The sequence below is a fragment of the Ochotona princeps genome, chromosome 1 (assembly GCF_030435755.1).
Source record: "Ochotona princeps isolate mOchPri1 chromosome 1, mOchPri1.hap1, whole genome shotgun sequence".
NCBI lineage: Eukaryota > Metazoa > Chordata > Mammalia > Lagomorpha > Ochotonidae > Ochotona > Ochotona princeps.
Genome location: NC_080832.1, coordinates 59,092,966 through 59,115,068, shown reverse-complemented (window position 1 = coordinate 59,115,068; position 22,103 = coordinate 59,092,966). Strand labels below are relative to the sequence as shown.

The 22,103-nt window shown below is 36.5% G+C and overlaps 1 protein-coding gene across 6 annotated transcripts in view; it reads left to right on the top strand.

Annotated features, from left to right (window-relative positions):
• The window catches only part of GRIK2 (glutamate ionotropic receptor kainate type subunit 2), a 610,542-nt gene that overhangs the window by 416,786 nt on the left and 171,653 nt on the right, over positions 1-22,103 (top strand). For all 6 annotated transcript variants that reach the window (XM_058660446.1, XM_058660434.1, XM_004580353.3 and 3 more), the window contains one exon: positions 7,111-7,317. In XM_058660446.1, the coding sequence (XP_058516429.1) occupies positions 7,111-7,317 (207 nt within the window). The remainder of the gene's footprint in view (positions 1-7,110; positions 7,318-22,103) is intronic.

Here is a 22,103-nt window from a genome sequence, read left to right as displayed (position 1 = left end):
GAAAAATATATTCTTACATACTCATGTATTACTAAGACATGTATTACATGTGTTACATTTAAAATCTTAATTTTATAGCAAAGATGTGTTTCTACTCAAAAAGTCCAATTTGTTATGTAGAGAAATTTTCTGCATTTAACATTTATTTTTTGCTCTTTTCTATATTTCTTGATTGTTTTCTGCAATCATTAGTACCATTTTGCAGTTTATCCAAGTAGCTGATTCAATTTTATTAGAAAAGTAGTAATAAACTATTAAAATGCATATCCAGTTATATAATATGCTATGTACACTTACACATTAACACACAGAATTTTTAAATTATCACAAAGAATCTTTTTAAAAGGTAAGTAATTTATGTTGATACATAAACCAGCACTCTGACTAGCCGAATTGGAGTCTCCTAACTTTTAGAAAAAAAATACACTTTGTGTCCTCACCCAAAGTCTATTCATATATAAAACAAAAATAATATTACTAACTTCACATGGCTGTAATGAGGAGTAACTGAACTAGGTTTAAAGAAAGGAATTAAGATGTGTCCTAGCACACCATAAATTTTTGGAAAACAATAATCTTGTTTAGTGTTTGGAGCTTAACAAATTATCACTTATTTCTTTTACATTTGATCATAACCAAAAGGCCAAGAAGCAATCATTTGTGTCTTTCAAATGAAAGAATGAAACTATTATTTCATTTCTGTAAAAGGCAAAAGTGCATTTATGTGTGTTTATATATACTTGTATATACAAAGGAAAATGTTTCAAAGGATATACTTTAACTTGTTCACAGTGATAACCTCTGGGGAATGGGATTAGAGGGAAGGGGATTTATGTGGCTGTCTGAATACTGGGTGGGATATTGTGCTTTTATTTCTGTATTTGAATTTTTAATAAATATGTATTATTTCAAAAAAAGAAACTATTGTTTATGATTAAGAAAATGACTAGAATTAAGATATGAATTCCAGGGGTCTGTTTTACTATGTCTCTGTGTTTCGAATGATTCCCACCCAGAGTTTTCTGATTTCTCTATGGGCAAATATGATATTCTGAATATGGTTTAGGGATCTGATGATTTTTTTCTGCTATTTATACACCTGATAGAGGAACATACCTGCTCATAACTGTTTCTTTCAAGACATTTTTTTTCTGTTAAACCCGTGAAAATTCCTGAGAGGTTAGTGGGGTGTTAAGATCACCCACTATTATTGTGTGCATATCTATGTCTCCCCTTAAGTCCGTAAGTAATTGCTTCACGTAGCTAGGTGCGTTTGAATTTGGTGCATATATGTTCACAATGGTAATTACTTCCTGATGGATCAGTCCCTTCACCAATATATAGTGTCCTTCCCTGTCCTTTTTGATGTGTGTCAGATTGAAGTCCACATCATCTGAAATTAAGACAGCTACCCCAGCCTTTTTTTCTCGTCCATTGGCATGAAATATCTGTTTCCAACCTTTCACTTTCAGCTTCTTCGAATCTCTTCTGGTTAGATGTGTCTCTTGTAGGCAACAGATAGTTGGGTGCTGTTTGATAATCCATTCTGTTAATCTATGCCTTTTGATTGGTGAGTTCAGGCCATTTGTGTTAAGAGTTAAAATTGAGAGGTTGTGATTTTGCCCTGCCATACTTGTTTTTGTGGGTGTTGATATCTGTGTAATTGCCCTTCCTTGTGTGGACTTTAGTGGGGAGATCTTCCTGTTTGCCATCTTTGCTTATGATTCACCTCCTTTTTTTCTGGATTTAGTGCATTTCTAAGGAGATTTTGTAGAGCTGGTTTTTTGCTGGCATATTCTTCTAATTTCTCTTTGCTGTGGAAGTATTTGATTTCGTTCTCAAATACGAATGAGATCTTTGCTGGGTACAATATTCTTGGTTGACAGTTGTTCTGATTCAGGATTTGGAAGATCTTTGTCCATAGACAGTTGTTCTGATTCAGGATTTGGAAGATCTTTGTCTATAGACAGATCAACAAAACAAAAACTCAACAAAGAAACAACAGAGCTCATACAAACAATAGAACAACTGGACTTGGTTGACATCTATAGAATTTTTTACCCTAAGGCCACAGATTATACATTTTTTTCAGCAGTGCATGGCACCTTCTCCAGGATCGACCACATGATAGGACACAAAGCAAACCTAAATAACTTCAAAAAGATAGGAATCATACCATGTACCCTCTCAGACCACCACGAAATGAAGCTGGAAATCAGCAATTCAAAATGTCCCAGGAAATACAGAAACTCTTGGAGGCTGAACAATATGCTATTAAACGAACAATGGATCAGAGAAGAAATTAAAGATGAGATCAAAAAATTTATGGAAACCAATGAAAACTCTGACACAACATTCCAAAATTTGTGGGACACTGCCAAAGCAGTGCTACGGGGTAAACTCATCGCAATTGGAGCTCATGTCAAGGCCCAAGAGAGGCGCCAAATACAGGAACTAAACACACACCTCCAGGAATTGGAAAAACAACAGCAGAAGAGCCCCACACACAATAGGAAACAAGAAATCATCAAAACAAGGGAGGAAATCAACCAGATAGAAATAAAAAAAAACATACACAAAATCAATGAATCAAAAAGCTGGTTTTTTGAGAAGATGAACAAGATAGACACCCCACTGGCCCGACTGACAAAGAAAAAACAAGAGAAGGCAAGAATTAACAGCATCAAAGATGAAAAAGGCAACATAACAACAGACACCGCATCCATTAAGGCCATAATTAGAAATTACTACAAAGCACTGTACTCCAACAAATCAGAAGATCACCAAGAAATGGAAAAGTTCTTAGACTTCTACCACCTGCCAAAACTTAGCTCAGAGGCAGCAAACGACCTGAACAAACCCATAACTGAAGTAGAGATTGAATCAGTGATTAAAGACCTCCCAACAAAGAAAAGCCCAGGCCCAGACGGCTTCACTCCAGAATTCTACAAAACATTCCGAACAGAACTGACCCCAATCCTCTACAAACTCTTCAAAACAATAGAAAAAGAGGCAACCCTTCCAAACTCATTCTATGAAGCCAACATTACCTTAATCCCAAAACCAGACAGAGAACTAACAGAGAAGGAAAACTACAGACCTATCTCTTTGATGAACATTGATGCTAAGATTCTCAACAAAATCTTAGCCAACAGAATTCAAAAACACATCAGACAGATCATTCATCCAGATCAAGTAGGATTCATCCCTGGAATGCAGGGATGGTTCAACATTCGGAAATCCATAAATGTGATACACCACATCCAAAAACTGAAAAACAAGAATCACATGATAGTATCAATAGATGCAGAAAAAGCTTTCGACAAAATCCAACACCACTTCCTACTAAAAACCCTAACCAAGGTAGGCATAGATGGAAAAATCCACAACATAATTAAAGCCATATATGAAAAACCCAATGCCAGCATCATACCGAATGGAGAAAAGCTGGAACCCTTCCCACTGAGATCTGGAACAAGACAGGGATGTCCACTTTCTCCACTACTATTCAAAATAGTCCTAGAGGTACTCGCTGAGGCCATAAGACAAGAAAAAGAAATCAGAGGAATCCAAATGGGAAACGAAGAAGTTAAACTCTCACTATACGCAGATGATATGATTCTTTATGTAGAAGAGCCAAGAGACTCAATACAGAGAATACTAGAACTTGTACGAGAGTTTGGTAGAGTGGCAGGGTACAAAATGAATGAACAAAAATCAACAGCCATAGTGTATGCGAACAGCCCCAAGATGGAAAAAGACTTAACCAGCAAGATACCATTCAAAATAACAGAGAAAAGTATGAAATATCTGGGAATAAATCTAACCAAAAATGTAGGAGACTTATTCGAAGAAAACTACAAACTACTTAAAAAAGAAATTGAACAAGACCTCAAAAGATGGAGTAACATCCCATGCTCCTGGATAGGTAAAATCAATATCATTAAAATGTCTATACTGCCAAAAGCAATATATACATTCAACGCAATCCCAATCAAATTGCCCAAAACATTCTTCATGGAACTGGAAACAATGATCCAAAGGTTCATCTGGAAGCACAAAAAACCACGGATAGCTAGAACCATCCTGAAGAACAGGAAGTTAGCAGGGGGAATCACAGTTCCGGACCTCTGGACATACTATAGGGCAGTGGTTATCAAAACAGCGTGGTACTGGCACAAAGATAGAGAGGAAGATCAATGGAGCAGAATAGAAACACCAGAAGGAAACCCACACAGATACAGCCAAATAATCTTTGACAAAAAGACAAACGACAATCCAGGCAAATGGGAAGGTCTGTTCAATAAATGCTGTTGGGACAACTGGTTGATAGCCTGCAGAAACAAAAAAACAGATCCACATCTCTCACCATACAGTAAGATCAGATCTAAATGGATAACAGATCTAAACCTACATCCAGAAACCTTCAAACTTTTGGAAGAAAATGTTGGAAACACACTGGAACACTTAGGGGTAGGCCCTCACTTCCTAAAAAAGACTCCAAATGCAGTAGAAATCAAGAACAAAATAAACAATTGGGACCTCATCAAACTAAGAAGCTTCTGTACAGCTAGAGAAACAATCAACAAAGTAAAAAGGCAACCCACAGAATGGGAGAAGATCTTCGCACACGACATAGGTGATAGAGGGCTGATCTCCAGAATATACAAAGAGCTACAAAACAACCAAAATGTCAAAACAAACAAGCCACTCAAGAAATGGGCATGGGAAATGGGCAAACACTTCACAAAGGAACAAACCCAAATGGCAAATAAACATATGAAAAAATGCTCAAGTTCCCTGGCAATAAGGGAAATCCAAATTAAAACATCAATGAGGTACCACCTAACGCTAGTAAGACTGGCCCACATGAATAAAAGCACCAACAACACTTGTTGGCGAGGTTGCGGGGAAAAGGGATCCCTACTCCACTGCTGGTGGGGCTGCAGGCTGGTACATCCTCTATGGAAATCAGTATGGAGAATATTCAAACAACTCAAATTCAACATACCGTATGATCCAGCAATAGCACTCCTAGGAATATATCCAGAACACTTGTTTTATGAGAAACCAACATGCACTCCTATGCTCATAGCAGCACAATCAGTAATTGCAAAAACATGAAAGCAACCAAAATGCCCATCAACAGAGGATTGGATAAGAAAGCTATGGTTCATCTACTCCATGGAATACTACTCAGCTATTAAAAAAAACAAAATGCAGTTCTTTGTGGCCAAATGGGCCAAACTGGAAACCATAATGCTAAGGGAAATGAGCCAATCCCAAAAAGTTAAATACCACATGTTTGCCTTAATTTAAGATGATGTGATGTTATGTATAACATGTTATGTTTTGAATGTTATATGTTGTGTATAAACTAAAATTGAAGTATAGGTGAGGTGGTCACAGAAGGTGGCTGGGAACTCGCATTTACTTTTAACATATTGGTTACTCATTACTATGTCAATTAATTCCATAATGATGTAAATTTTTGCTGATGGTATGTTGGAGCTTTCAATTGACTGGGATGATACTCTGCTGGCTCTGTCTTCAGACCAGAGAGGGTATACCTAAGAAGCCGTTGAACTTGACTGGACAATAAGATGCTGGACTCTATGTTTGGTATACGCTTGCAATGGGGGGATCTCAACTGAACTTGAGCTGTGGTTATGCAACTAGGTGGAGGAATCCACCATGGTGGGGGGGTTTGGGGAGGGGTGGGGAGAACCCAAGTATCTATGTAATTGTGTCACATAATACAATGTAATTACTGAAGTTAAATAATAAACAATTTAAAAAAAAAATTCCTGAAAGGTTGAAACAAAGATACTAAAATAAAGTGATTTACTGTATCTTTTATCTATTTCTCAAACTTACATGGTAAATATATCAAATACATCTAAAGATGCAAATATACTCATAGAAGTCACTAATTAAGTTAGTATTTATTGAGTACACTAATTAATTGCTTTTGGTGTTTAATATATTATAATTTAATTAATATGGATATTATACAGGAAAAGTGAAGCAACAAATAAAGTAAGTGAACATTAATTGGTACTCTGTTGAATATTTTGTTGACTTAGCACAACAAAATATTCATTCTTGAGTACCAACTGGTTCATAGACATTTTTCTGGTCACTGAAATACTTTAATGAACATAAGGCTTAGTATCTATGAACTCATGAGTTTACAATGAAAAAGAGAAGAAGAAATACACACACATGAAAAAGTAAAGAAAGGATTAATTGCTATGAGAAAAGCTGTTTTATGACACTGGACAGTAAATTAGGAGGAAGAAATAATGTATACAAAGCTTGGTTTTTCCTGAAGAGATCATATTTGAGGAAAGGCTAAACAATGAAATGAGACACTTATGTGAAGATCTTGGAAATAGTTCTCCCAGGCTTGGAAAGTATGAGACTGAAAAGGAAGGAAAAGTGTGTCAGAAATTGGTAGAGTTATAAAGAGAGGGAAGGAGAGATGGGCAGAAAGTGTAAGCTCTATCTTTTGGTTCTCTTTCCATATGGCTGCATCAGCCAGGGATGTTCTCCACCAAAGTGATTCACCAGGAACTTTGTTTTGGTCTTCCATATGGATGCTGGTTCTTCAGGAATTGGGCCATCTTCCACAGCTTTCCCAAGCCATTAGTAGCTGAGCCTGTGCCATATGGGATGCCAGCATTGCAGGAGAAAGCTTAATCCATTACACCACAATGCCAGCCCCCTTTTATGCTCTTTTAATTGGACTTTTTGAGATTAAAATTGAAATCAAAATTTATAACCCCTATAAGTGTTCAATTTGTGAAGGTATATATATATATTTATACCACAAGTCACATGTCACATTCATTAGTGTACCCAATGTAAATGTATGGCATCAGATAGATAATAACTGCAGTTTTATATGTATTCATGGTAGAATTTCTAGTTAATATTGTCTTGTAAAACATATTCTTTTACACAGACTAAGCATCTGTCTTAGTAATAATTCAAACTACATTAATTACAATTAACATATATATGGAATTTTCTGTTTGTAAGAAAAACTGTAATTCTGAAGTTTCATGGTTAATTTTTGCCTCCTTCCTTCATGTTCAATGTTTCCAGGAAGAACCTTATGTCCTGTTTAAGAAGTCTGACAAACCTCTCTATGGAAATGACCGGTTTGAGGGCTATTGCATTGATCTCCTTAGAGAGTTATCAACAATTCTTGGTTTTACATATGAAATTAGACTTGTGGAGGATGGGAAATATGGAGCCCAGGATGATGCCAATGGACAATGGAATGGGATGGTCCGCGAACTCATTGATCATGTAAGTTCCTTTTCATTCATTAATTACCTCCAGTGGATGGTTACATGATTTACTTGTGTTTGGGCGTTTGTGGCTTAGTAACCATTGAGAGTTTGACATATTTCAAGTATATATTTTATTCAGTAGTTTTATTGGACGTACCTATTATATTTGCCATTAAAAACGAAGAATCTAAGCAGAACCTTATCTTATTAGATGGTGGTGTCTGTCATAGACAAGTAGCATTCAGTATTTGGTGATTTAGTCTCTTGGAATAGTTGGTCTTTAATGTGTAAATTGGCATGTGGTTTTCCAAAAGTGAACTTATGCTCCATTATTGTAATGCTAAAATTCTATTAGTGGAACAAATAAATAATTGCAGACTCTAAATTGCATTATACATTTTCCTGTATATTTTCCAATATACTGGCCTGTAGAAGAGATAGGAGACAATTATATATGTATGGAAAATGCATGGAATAAGCTACTCTAAGAAACAGAAGAAAGGCAGGCATTGCGGTATATTGGATTAAGACAATGCCTGAGATTCCTGAATCCCAAATGAGTGCCGGTCAGTTCAAGTGTCTGATGTACTACTTCAGATCCAGCACTCAGCTCTACCTGGAAAAGCTCTAAAAGACGGCCTAAATACTTGGGTCCAGGTCACATGTGGGAAAATCAGCCTGACTCGGCTCCTTTAAAATAAAGGCATCCATTTGAAGAGTGAATCCCTGGATCAAAACTCTCTATCTGCTGCTGTCTCTCTAACTCTGTTTTCCATATAAATTATAGTGTTTAATATGCAATTGTGATTATCCTTCTATAAACCACAGGATAAATAATAAATGAATAAATAAATTAATTAAAAATGTCTTAAAAACAGAGGGAAAGCACAAGTTTTCTAAGTAAGAACTCTAAAATACGGGTTGGGTAAGTGTCTTCTCTCTCCTATTTTCCTTTGGAGAATTATGCCTTTTACTTTTTCTTTTTTTAAAGATTTTATTCTTTTTTTTTTTTTTGGAAAGTCAGATATACAGAGAGGAGGAAAGACAGAGAGGGTGATCTTCCATCTGCTAGTTCACTCCCCAAGTGGCTGCAATGGCCAAAACTGAGCCATTCCAAAGCCAGGAGCCAGGAGTTTCCTCCGGGTCTCCCATGTGGTTACAGGGTCCCAAGGCTTTGGTCCATCCTCAACTGCTTTCCCAGGCCACAAGCAGGGAGTTGAATGAGAATCAGGGCCTCAGGGACACGAACCAGCAGCCAGATGGGATCCAGGTGCATGCGATGGTGAGGACTTTAACCACTAGACTACCTTGCCGGACCCCCTTCTACTTTTAACTAGTATTTACTGTTACCGTTACAGGTCTTTTATTTGAAATATCTATTTTACCATCTTGCCTTTGACAATCCTGTAAAATTAGTTTCAAATAGATGCAGTGTGATTCCTGAATACAATTCTAAACATTTGATATTTTCTTCCTCCTTTGCTTCTATCTCTTTCACTTCTCCCTTTCTGTCCTCTTAAGATGGCATATTTTAAATTTACATTACAGTGAAAAAGGAGTAGTATTTCACCAAAAAAAGTTTATCAAATAAAAAGCAAAAATGTCTTAGTTAATGGAAATAGACAATGACTGTAATCAGTAATTGAATGGCAAAATGACCATTTCACACATGCACAGTAAATTTCAAAGTGATTGCAGATCTTGCCAATCTTTTCTGAAATGGTCCTCACTGTAGAGAGATATGATCTTGTCAAATTCATGCTGGTCTAATCTGGGTTGGTTCTAGATTGTGCAATATGAAAATTCAACTTCGAAAGGATATCAAGAAAAACGTCTATTCCTGAGGCATTGTTAATGCTCAATAATTGGAATAATATATTTGAATATTTTAATATAATGCCTGCTATTTAGTAGGTAATAAATACATATACAGCTGGTAAATCCAAACTTGCTATCTTCTTACTTTTAAGATTTTCATTTTATTTATTTGAAAGGCAAAGTTACAGTAACAGAAGGAGAGACAGAGAGAGAGGTCTTCCATAGCTAATTCATTCCCCAAATGGCCATGCAGCTGCAATTGGGCCAAGTTGAAGTTAGGATCCAGCAGCTTCCTGTATATAGGATTCATTACTAAGTATGTTTTCAGATATCAGCTGGGTGTCTTAGAATGATGCTCCACAGCATTACTTCGGGAGATTTTTTTTTTTTAACCCAACTGACCTATTTATTGTGAATCATAGTTTTATATAAGAATACAATAAGCATAGGAAATATAAATAATCAAATTCAGTTGGATTATCAATGGCCAAAATAAAGAAAAAGAAAAAATTATTTTTAAATTATAAGCAAAATAATGACATCCTTTGTTTTGAATTATTCTATAGGATAATTTTAAAAACTCATAAAGTCATTATAGGAGAATGTAAAAACATTTTTGGACTTCCTGATACTTACATGTCAAATATAAATTACATATCAAATATATATATGTATATGCCTTACTTAAGTTGTTGAAAATTGTGATCCAACACTTCTTAAACATGATTTTTGAAATAACTATTGTCAAATGACTTATTATTGCATAAAAATCAAAATGTTACTTTAGAATCAATATATCCTGATGTCTTCACTGGATGTCTGAAACTAAGACACTCAGTGTGTTTTACTGAACCATATAAGTACTGTTTTTGCCTCTGAAAATAAATAAGGATATTATTTTTATGTAAATGATCTGTTCTTAAAAATATTTTAACTCTAAGGGATCTTTATAATAGCCTCTATTGAGAGCTTTCACAATGATTATGGAACTTAATAATTTTATTCTAGGTTTATTGGACCATTATAAATGTTTTGATGTACTTTCTGCAAAAGCAAGCACAATTATAAGTTCTCTTAATTTTATGAGTCATATGACTGATGAGAATCTAGATTAAGACACTTCTCATGTTAGTCCACTGTGCTGATGGTCCTCTGTATTATTTTTATGTGATATCATGTATAAACTTCAATTATGTTAAAAATATTTAGCAGACAAATAATTCTAGTATAGAAAATATTCAGCATCCTACAGTATTTATTAAAAATAATACAAACACTTCACAATGTTCCACTACGCATGCTAAATTCAAGTGGCCTGCTCTTTTTGGGGTAGCCTACATATTTGCAAATGCTTTTATCCATGTGTTGCCTTTGAAAGGTCCCAACAGAATCATCTATTCTAGGACAAAGTGTAAAAATAAATACTGTCATATATTTCTCTTAAAATTAATGTAAAATGAGTTAGCAAGCTTAGCTTTTGAGTCTGACACTGTAAAGGTGACAACATAGAAACTTGCTAATACAACCACTGAATTAAGTTGTCCATAAATTTTATTTCTAGCTTAGGTTGTCTTTTACTTATAGCTCATAACTCATTTATGGGCTCACAAGACAACTGTTGTATATTATTCTTAAAGTCATGAGAATTATTTGTTAGCATGAAGGAAGATCCCTAAGCTTCAGTAAGTTGGCACATATCATTATGGAATTATATAAATGTGACAAGGACAGTGTAAATTACTTTGACTGTCTAGTGTTGGCTTGGCATTGGCAAACTTCAGGAAGTTTTATGTTTTTAAATATCCATATATGGACTAATAAAATAGTGCATGACTCTCTGTAGGTGCAAGCTAAAAATAAACCTTAAATCTGTCGCCACCTTTACCTATCAATCTACCTCAAAGCTTTGCCACGAAACCAACCCTTTGTTATATACTCCGTGTACTGGAATGTGTAGAACCCAAATAAGTTTTATAGTCAGAATTTATTTAGTCACTTGTGCTTTCTCAAAGCTTTTCCACCGAAAATATTCAAGATATACTTAATGATTGCAATATTCATGTGACATTTAATTTCTCTCTTATTGTCTCCTAATACGTACTGGCCCAGGAAGGCCTCAGTTTTCACCTTGTCATCAGTTTACAGTTCATCCCGGAGTTTGCATGTTGATGTCCTGTTCCAGAAGACTTTCATTCTTTTAAAGAGCCTATTTTTTTGGACACATATATAATTACTACTTGTAATATTTATTCACAGACATTCATTATTGCTTAAATGAATCTACCAAAAAGACTAAGCCCGAGCAGGAGGCAAATTTTCATAATACTATTACGTTAGTGATTTTTCTGGAAATTTTTTGACTTAGTATCATAATGTTGATAAAATGTGTGACTATATTGTACCCACATTGCATAATCTATAAGGATGCTTCAAAAGTTTAATGAGAAATTCATCCAAAGATAAACTTTGGAGGTGGGCATTCATCCTAGTAGTTGATGTCTTCTTTTACCTTTGTACCTAAATACACATCTAAGAATATCAAGTTAAATATGTATATATACATATATATTTTTTTAAAGATTTATTTATTTTTATTGGAAAGTCAGATGTACAGAGAGGAGGAGAGACAGAGAGGAAGATCTTCCATGCGATGATTCACGCCCCAAGTGACCGCGATGGTTGGTGCTGTGCCAATCCGATGCCGGGAACCGGGAATCTCTTCCAGGTCTCACACGCGGGTGCAGGGTCCCAAAGCATTGGGCCGTCCTCGACTGCTTTCCCAGGCCACAAGCAGGGAACTGGATGGGAAGTGGAGCTGCCGGGACTAGAACCGGCGCCCATATGGGATCCCGGGGCTTTCAAGGGGAGGACATTAGCCGCTAGGCCACGCCGCCGGGCCCTATACATATATTTTTTTATAATTACCCTGACTATGATGTAAATAGTTTAATAGTTCAAATCAAAATTAAAAAATAATTCTGAGTTTCTGACTGCTGATTTTGGCCTAACCCAACACTGGCTGTTTCAAATATTCAGGAAATTAACTGGAAGTTGGAAGATTCTGTCTCTCTTCCTCTATCACTGTCTTTCATGTAGATGAAATTAGAAAGAAAAATAAGTGTTAGAAGAAGAATGTTTTCAAAAGCTTCCAAAGTAAAGAAGGAGGAAAAAAATAAAACATTGGAATGGAAATGGGGTAAGGTTAAGAATTTGGTAACTCATACCAAGTATTAATTCTAGGCAAAAATGAAAATGGAAATATAAACTAATGATAAGATTATTTTGAAAAGAAATTGCTCACATGAACATTTGCAAAATCTAGGTTTACTTGAAACTAATTATTCAAAGTTCATGTTTCATTCATAATGAATTTGTACTCACATAACTGAAGCCCAGGTTTGAGCAATTTATGTTTATCTGTTGTGTAAAGAACATCTGTGTGTTATGAAGTAAAACTGATTTGCACTTATTATTATGAGAAAAACAAAAAAAGAACTAAAAACAGATATAAACAAATATGGTAATTTAAACGTGACATTTTCTTCAGAACACAATGTAAATCTAAAAACCAAACAAATCACTAAATAAAAGCTGAATTATTTTCAATGAAACTGGAAAGCCTGTAATTTGTTAATAAAAATGTGTTTGTTAACTATGCATGGATTTTAATTTCATGCAATATTTTGCAAAATCTGCTTTCAAAGCAAATTTGAATAATGGAAATAATACAATAGCTAGAATAAGTTACTCTTCAGAGTATTGCTAAATAGGTGCATTATTTACTATTATTTATTTAATATTGTCATGACACTCATAAACACTGAAGACATTAAGATAATCCTAATCTTGGATGATGCAGGCATCTTGTATTTGTTGTAATTCAAGTAATGCAGCAATAGAAATATCTTAGAGTAAATTCTGGAAAGTACTTCTAAAGTGTATCCCTTTCTTCTCTGGAAGGGAAAGGATCAAGGAAGTATTTGAACTTGAGTTGTAAGTAAACAACAGATGTCTTTTTGATTACACTATTTTTAGTATTTCAGTTAATCTCAAAACACAGTAAAATAACATCTCATGTGACTCAAGCAATGAATCACAACTTGGTCAGAGTCATTTAAACATACTGAAAAACAATAAAAAATGCTCTGATCTGATTCAGAAAACTCATAAAATTGTTTAACATAATAAAAATGGCTTCCACATGTGTTTTCCTAAACAAATTGAAAATTAATCCATTTTCATCAGTTTAGGTTAATGTACTGTAGATACATTGGTTTGGTAATATATTATTATACTAAATTTAATCTTTGTTGTTTTGTACCCAAAACATATACCCTCATCCCTATGCTTTCCTGGTAATTTATAATTATATATATATACTTTTTTTTAAAGATTTATTTATTTTTATTGGAAAGTCAGATATACAGAGAGGAGGAGAGACAGTGAGAAAGATCTTCCATCCTATGATTCACTCCCCAAGTGAGCGCAACGGCTGGAGCTGAGCCAATCCGAAGTCAGGAGCCAGGAGCCTCTTCCAGGTCTCCCACACAGGTGCAGAGTCCGAAGGCTTTGGGCCATCCTCAACTGCTTTCCCAGGCCACAAGCAGGGAGCTGGTTGGGAAGTGGAGCTGCTGGGATTAGAACCGGCGCCCATATGGGATCCCGGGGCATTCAAGGTGAGGACTTTAGCCACTAGGCCATGCTGCCGGGCCCGATTATATTTTAAAATTACATTTGAAGGGTACCTGAATCTTTCAGGATATTCTGTTTGTAAATAATATAGTCAATGAACTAAAGTTTCTTTTTTTACCTGTTGGATTATGCTGATAGTCATCTAATTGAATTTCTTCACTACATAATTTGACTTGAATTACTGGAAGATCAGAGATATTGGCTGGGAGACTGAATTCTGGTGCAATTTCATAATTTGTTCTTATGATAGTATTTAATTTGGGCTGTTAATTTAAATGTATCTTTGACATCCATTTATGGTTTCCTCCAAGGGAATGGTTTAGATTATTTTATCACATTTGATATTAATTTTTGATAGTTAATATCCTGTTATGCTACACTCTTCTTCATTCTTTCCAACTAAAATGTTGATTATAAATATCCACTTAAAAGTCACATTCTTATTTCCATATGTATGTGTTCAGGATCGTTTCTCTTCACAATATAAACTCTGGGAGGGCAGCGACTGTTTCTCTAGGACTTAATGCAGTGTCTGTAGATAGTGAAGGTTTGTTAATTTCAAGAATCGTTTCTTCTACTCATTTGACCAACTATGAGGCTAAGTATGAATTCATAAGTATGTGCTTCAAACAAATGTGCGGAGCATTAATCCTACTACTGCGCATGCCTTGTCTTCTCTCTATGGGTACTGGTATCTTGAAATAAGCAAGAATGTATTCGTCTTCTTTGTATCTCCCCAAAAACTTACCATATGACCTCAGACACAATGGAAATGATAAACAGGTCTGTTTAGAATGTACAGATAGGTATAGCCTGTCCATCCAGCCCCTTCAGAAGTGAACTAAACATTTTATGGTTCTTTTCAGAAAACCATAGTTATGACACCCTAATAGAGTCCTTATACAAAATCAAATCAGGTAGGATGGGTGACCTTTTTACAACCTAGCACTTTAAAATGGGAAAATGGATTGTGGCTATTAAGTGAGCAACAAAGCCATTTTGAAACACACTATCCTTTTTTCAAATGTTTCCTAAGAAGGTACAGTAGTACTGGTTGATCAATGAAGAGATTATTTTTAATAGAAAACACTCAGGATATGGCACTTGGACAATTTGTTTGTTTCTTTCATTTTTAAAACAAGAATGTACAAAAGTCATCATTGCATAATTATATTGGTATAATTCAAATGAGATGTGATTGCATATGTACGCTATCAAAATGGCTTGTTCTCAAGAACAGAAATAAAATGCTATGCACTCATAATTCAAAGTATTATAAATATCAAAGTAACAATTTCAACATCAATTAGCTTAGAGAATAGGCCATCCTTGTCAAGAAAGAGTTCATTTTTAAAATATTTTGGATATTTGGCTAATTGGATAGATCATTTTTGTTGCAGGTGTGAGCGAGATCACACCAGACATGTCTAAGGCTTATTAAGGAGTCTTTATTAACCAAGCTTGGTGATAATACAATAACAAATCACAAGTCCACATGACAATCCAACCAGTTATAATCCAATGAATCATAATTCCCAAAGGAACAAATGGTCATTATCCTTAAGTCTATCCATTAAGCTGAAAACCTATGTCCCAGCTTCCCCAACAATGTAAGTTATCCTAAGAGACATGCAACGAATAACCTGGACACACTTACAAAGAACCTGGACACACTTACAAAGCTGCAGACATTTACCTTTCTCTGTCTTCTCTGCCCACATTCTACTACTGCTAGGCCTCACCCCTCCTGGAACGCCAGATAGTACACAAACTAGAAACAACATTATTATAACCATTGCCTCATCTAAGCAGTACACAGGGACCATGCTCGGGGGTTTACCTGTCCTGGGTCAGCTAAGAGTCGAGGTGCCAGAGTAATGGAAGCACCTGGCCAGAAAGAGAGAGCCCCTGCTTCAAGGGCCTTTTAAAGGGGCTTGTGAGGGGAGTGGTTACAGGACAATGCAATATCGTCCCCTCTCAGTTGATAGGTGAGTCACAGGTGGGCAGGAGCGAATACTTAATTGTTGTGGGCTAAGGAGTTGATTAGTGCTGGTTGGCATGGGCAGGAACTGGGCTTGTAGCTAAAACACGTAGACTAATTGGACTTGTCTACATTCAAAATCCTGGCTAAATTAGGACGTGGGGGAAGTGGTTGAGGATGGAATTATCATTCCATTATTGTTAGGACCCACCTTCAGGACAGAGGATAGGGGACACAGCCAAATTTCATTTGCCCACTGTCATTGGGTGCTGGCTATCACTGGCTTCACCCCATAACAATTTCTAGAATGTGTTGATTACTTTATTCTGAAATTGTTATGCAGTTTACATAATTCAGTCTCCTGATAAAAATTTTATCTGAACATACAAAGTGAGGAAAAGATGAAATTCACCTGATTTAAAACAGTATGGATTGCTCGGACGGGTCAAATGAGGCAGTGATTCCAAGTGGAGGTCTCTGGGTTCCAGATTGTACTTCAGTTGTACAGTTCTTCAATGTTTGTTACTCATGTGCTGAGGAGTGTTTGAACCAATAAAATACAAGGGAATGATATTTAAACTGGGATATTAATGTGTGTGTGTGTGTGTGTGTGTGGTATAATTGGGACAAGGGATTCCAAGACCACTTCATCCTTGCTCCGGCCAGCAGAGCCAGTAACATGGGCAGGGAGAGGGTCTGGGGATGAAACACCGACAGGAGACCAGTGATGGTAGAAGTGTCTCCAAAGCCTCCCTTTATTACTCCTTGTATATTCTTCCCCCGCAAGTCCTTTAGCCCAGCGGTAGGATGCCCCTAAGTCCAATCAGTCCAGGGGTTTTTAGCCACAAACCCATTTCCTATTACTGCTCAGCTTAACGAGTGGTAATTAACTCCTTAGCCCACAACACATCCTAGTTAGTAGTTACAAATTAAAAGTCAGTTAACACAGCAATGGGTAGAAGACAAAGGACAAAACACTAACACAGAGCATCAAGAATCGGGGCATCTTTTGTTAGGGTTAAAAATCTACACAGTATTTTTTCTCACTTTATCAGGTAAACTACCACACTGTGCTTAGACAAAGCAGAAATATCCCAAAGATGGTTAGCTTACAATTGAGTGGGTTATCTTTGTATAAAGAAAATAACCACTTACCTTGATCAAATTATTATAGTGTTAGTAATGCATGACAACTTATTTATTTTTACTTTGCAGAGATAGAGAGATCTTCCATCTGCTGCTTAAATCCCCAATGGTTGCAACAGGCAGAGATTTATTGATCCAAAGCAGGGAGCCAGGAGCTTCCTCTAGATTTCCTGTATGGGTGCGAGGGCATGAGAGACTTGTGCCACTTTCCCAATCCGTAATCAGAGAGCTGAGCTGGAAGTGGGACAGTCAGGACAGGAACCCCTGCCTTTTGGGATGCTTGAGCTGCAGGAAGAGAGTTAGCACAGTAGGCCACCGAGATGGCCCCCAACAATTTATCTTTTTTTTTCTTTTTAAAGATTTACTTATTTGTATTGTAATTGCAGATTTTACAGAGGAAAGGAGAGACATAAAGAAAGATCTTCCTTCCCTGGTTCACTCCCCAAGTGACTGCAACAGGCTGGTGCTGAGCTGATCCAGAGCCAGCAACCCAGAGCATTTGCTGGGTCTCCCTCACAAGTGCAGGATCCCAAGGTTGGGCTGTCCTCCACTGCTCTGCCAGTTAACAAGCAGAGAGCTTGTTGGGAAGTGGAGCACCCATACAGGATCTCAGCGCATGCAAGGGGAGAACTTCAGCCACTTTATTGGAAAGACAGATCTATAGAGAGAAGGAGATACAGAGTTTTTTTTTTTTCAGTAGCTTCATTGATTCATTGTCCATTTTCTCTTTTTGAAGTTATAAGCCTTTTCATTATTGGTGATTGTGTAGATTTTAATAAGCAACCTTAACAACATAACGTCAGTATTTTATCTTTCTCCAAAACAGTATAGGTGCTTTGGGAAACCTAAATTGATCAACTTTCTGCTTACATCAGCTGTCTTTTTATTTGTAACTTCATTATTATGTATCTAACACAAATATAAACTGTTGATAGTATTCTTTTATTATTTGATGAAACAATATATTTAATACACCCAATTGGTTTACTTCTCATTGTTTATCTCACATCACAAAACCTCTGTAAGATTATATTTTATTTTACAGTTTTATATTTATATGCATACATAAGTTGTTGGCTATAAATATAGAGAGTTGGAAGATCTCCTGATTTGGGATGAATATCACAAGTAAAAATCTAAGTTGAGCTGTGTATAAAATCTGAAGTTGGTGGTTAAGAAGTTAAATTCAGAAAAGAAAATAAATTCTAGACAAATCTTTTAATTATATGAATTACAATCTTAGGTTAAAATGCAAAATCACTAATATGAAGATTTGAAATGAAATAGCATGAATTTCATGATTCAACCTGTACATTTCTCCCTCATAATGTCATTTAAAATTTGAATTTTTAGGAACTCTCAATTCTTTTATTTAGGTGATAATTTGCTAAGGAATTCTTTCTGATATTTCACAAACTGCTTGAAGACATCACAAATAATTGGAAGTGAGAACTAGACTAATTAAAATGCAGTTTTCTACACAAACAAAAACAAATAGGCACACACACAAAACTTCATTCCTGAAGCCCTGGTCATAGTCCACATATTCTGAAAGTGCCAGAGGTCTGTCAGCACTGTTTAAACCTTGGCAAAGTTCAAAGAGAGCTCATCAATGCACAGTGAGAATTAATGTGCACTACTCATTACCCTGCTGAGATCCTTTGTTAAAACAGTCAATTTCTGTGCTGTTTGTAAGGTTGTGCAGTTGTAATCCCTGGATTACTGCCAGCAACAATCTTAGCAACAAAACACCTCGTGTCCTTTTGTTTTCAAATCAATTTGTCACTGTGGAAAGAATTTTTTAAATTATGATGAATATTATTGCCAGTCTGTGTTTTCAGTTTATTCCATCACCTTAAGTGAATAATATGTTACTTCTTTATACATGCTGTTACAGATAATCATTCCCCACATTTATTTTTATAAGGATTATTTATTTATTTTGTCTAATGGAAAAGCACAGTAGCAGCAGTAACAGCAACAACAGAGAGAGAGGGAAGCAGAGAGAGAGAGGAGGATAGAGAAAAAGAGAAAGAAGGACTGATCTTTAATTTTCTGTTTTATTTTCCAAATTCATAGTAGAGCTAAAGCTTTTCCATAAGCGTGGGTCTAACATGTGATGCCTTGGGCCTAAAACCTTGATTGGTCATCTGATGTCTTTCAGGATGCTTTAGCAAGAAACTAGATCAGATCAGAAGTACAGTAGGTAAAACTTGAGATGGCACTCTGATGTAGGATGCTGGCTTGGTAAGCAATGATTTAGCCCATTATATTCTAATGTCCAACTCCTGTGGCCTTCACCTATCTCCATTTTTTATGCATGTACTTTGTCATAATCATTGAGATTGATTGTGAAAATTAAAATGGAGTATATAATTTGTATACGGATAATGCAAGTTCATACTATCCCTGTAAGTATCATAGAGCAGTTAAGAAACAAACTTGGCTTTCACAAATTTTTTTCAGCTGGCACATTTTTTTTTAAAGATTTATTTATTTTATTACAAAGTCAGATATACAGAGAGGAGGAGAGACAGAGAGGAAGATCTTCCGTCCGATGATTCACTCCACAAGTGAGCCGCAACGGGCCAATGCGCGCCGATCCAAAGCTGGGAACCAGGAACCTCTTCTGGGTCTCCCACGAGGGTACAGGGTCCCAATGCATTGGGCCGTCCTAGACTGCTTTTTTTTTTTTTTAATTTTTTTTTTAAAGATTTATGTTATTTTTATTACAAAGTCAGATACACTGAGAGGAGGAGAGACAGAGTGGAAGTGGAGCTGCCGAGATTAGAACCAGCGGCCATATGGGATCAAGGCGAGGACCTTAGCCACTAGGCCACGCCGCCGAGCCCCTCAGCTGGCACATTTTACCTATATACATTTATATGATTTATACATTACACAAATTGGGAGTTCATATATGTAGGTCTATGCACATACATGTCGATGAATATGCACATAGTGTATTTGTGTGAACATGTATACAATATGTGGCCAAACACAACAATGTTTAATGTCAGTATGAACTAAATAATCTTGAGAAAACTTGATAAATCTTCATTTTTCTTTCTCACTGAAGTCTATTCTTTCATTCATTATCTTAAAACGTTTTCATATCATAGAAAATAGCAGTTTGATAAAAGGAAGGGAAAAGTGTTTAAGTATTGTCATAAGTTTAAGTATTGTATTTGTCAATACAACAATAATGATAGGTTAATAAGGAAAATAGATGAGGGGTATATGCGAGCTCATTTATATTTGTTTTTATGTTTAAAATATAATAATAATAATAATAACAACAACAACAAAAGATAATCAGTTCCCAACTGCATTTAGTTTTATTTTCTTTAAAAAATGTATTTTTACTGGAAAGACAAATTTACAGAGAGGAGAGACAAAAAAAAAAGATCCTCCATCTGCTGGTCCACTCCCCAAGTGGCCGCACTGGCCAAGCTGGGCTGATCTGAAGCCAGGGGCTTCTTCCAGGTCTCCCACATGGGTGCAGGGTCCCAAGGCTTTGGCCTGTCCTTGACTGCTTTCCCAGGCCACATGCAAGGAGCTGGATGGGAAGTGGAGCTGCCGGGACGTGGACCTGACTCCTGTATGGGATCCCAGTGTGTGCAAGGTGAGGATTTAACCCCTGAGCCATCACACCAGGCCCTGCATTTCTGTTTTAAAAGACTGAAATTTCACTTGAAGCATGATTTTGGAGTCAGTCAGTTTTTCAAATCCTCTTCAACTCCTTAGCAGAAATGTGATTTATTTATTTATTTATTTTTGCAACTTGTTGTCTTTGTCTTGGTCTCTTTTTGGTAATTTTGTGTTCCGTTTGACCTGTCTTTCTATTGTAATTAGTTGTTCTGCAGTCCTCGTAGGGTGCTGCACACTCTGTCTCTCATTGATTGCTTCATCTCTAAGCCTGGAAGGTGTCTGAGCTCATCAGTTAGCTGCTGGCTAAAACACCCAAAATCCCCATCAGAGTCCTACAGTTTGAATCCCAGCTCTCCTCCGGATTCCAGAATCCTGCTAATGTGAACCTTCAGAGGAAGCAGTGACAGCAGAAGTTAGGTTCCTGTCATTCATGTGGGAGAATTGAGTTGAGTTTTCCACTAGCTTTCTGTCTATTTCAAATAAACAAAGACATTTTATAAAGCCTAGTTCAGATAAATTTTGACTGCCTGGAGTAGGTAGCATATTTTAAATCAATCCATTGGAATAGACTGAGAACTATTTGCAGCATCATATCCAGAGAGATTGTTTCACATTTTCTCAAAACTGAACATGTATCAGCTGAAGCCTCCATTTTTCCTAATGGGCCAAATTTGTTCGATTCACTACCGTGTGCTGTGCTTTCGTTTATAGGATGTCAAATGAGCAGACATTTAAATTGCTTCTTGTCATGCCGTTTAAAAGTTTCTGTTTTAGTCTTTAAAAATATTTATTTTGCCACTTTTTTAGCTTTTTATTTTTAGTATTGTTTTACATAATTAAAAGGGATGCATGCTCAGGTAGACCTCTGATTAGGGTGGGGAAAGTCAATGTATACAGGAAGGTGGGTGGGACAAATGTTTCTGTTTTTTTTTTTTTTCTTTTGTGCCCACTGTGGGGGAACGAGAGAGGACCTCTTCTGCTGTCAAACTACATCAGCACGCAGAGATGGGAGATGGTCATTTGAACATGCCTATGGACCCCGATATGGAGAGGATTATTCTAGGGTATTATTTCGGTGATTTTGATAGTCCTGAGACATTGTCAGCTTCATTGTACCAGGCTTGCAAAAGTCTGTCCCAGGTCTGTTGGCTGATCAAGTCCACCATAGTGCAACCCCAGACCCAAACACTTGTTGCAAAGCTTGGCCAGCAAAGTGGTCTAACTTGTTCTGTGTTCCATCCCATAGTGGGGCATTCAACATCCTCTGCTGGTGTAGATGAGCTGGCTGTCATGTCCCTCCTGTGCATCTGGGCATGCTGTCCATTGCACAGGCATCAGCAACTGAGTAGGCCCAGTTCTAATAGATGTACTCCTGTGTCAGACCACATATATTATGATTTTCCTTGTGGCCAGGGTTTGAGTACAGCCATCTAGTTGGGGAGTTGCCCAAGAAGCCTCACCTAGGGTGACCTTAGACTTGTTTCTTTTTTGTGTCAGCTAGTCTAGGGTTCGGT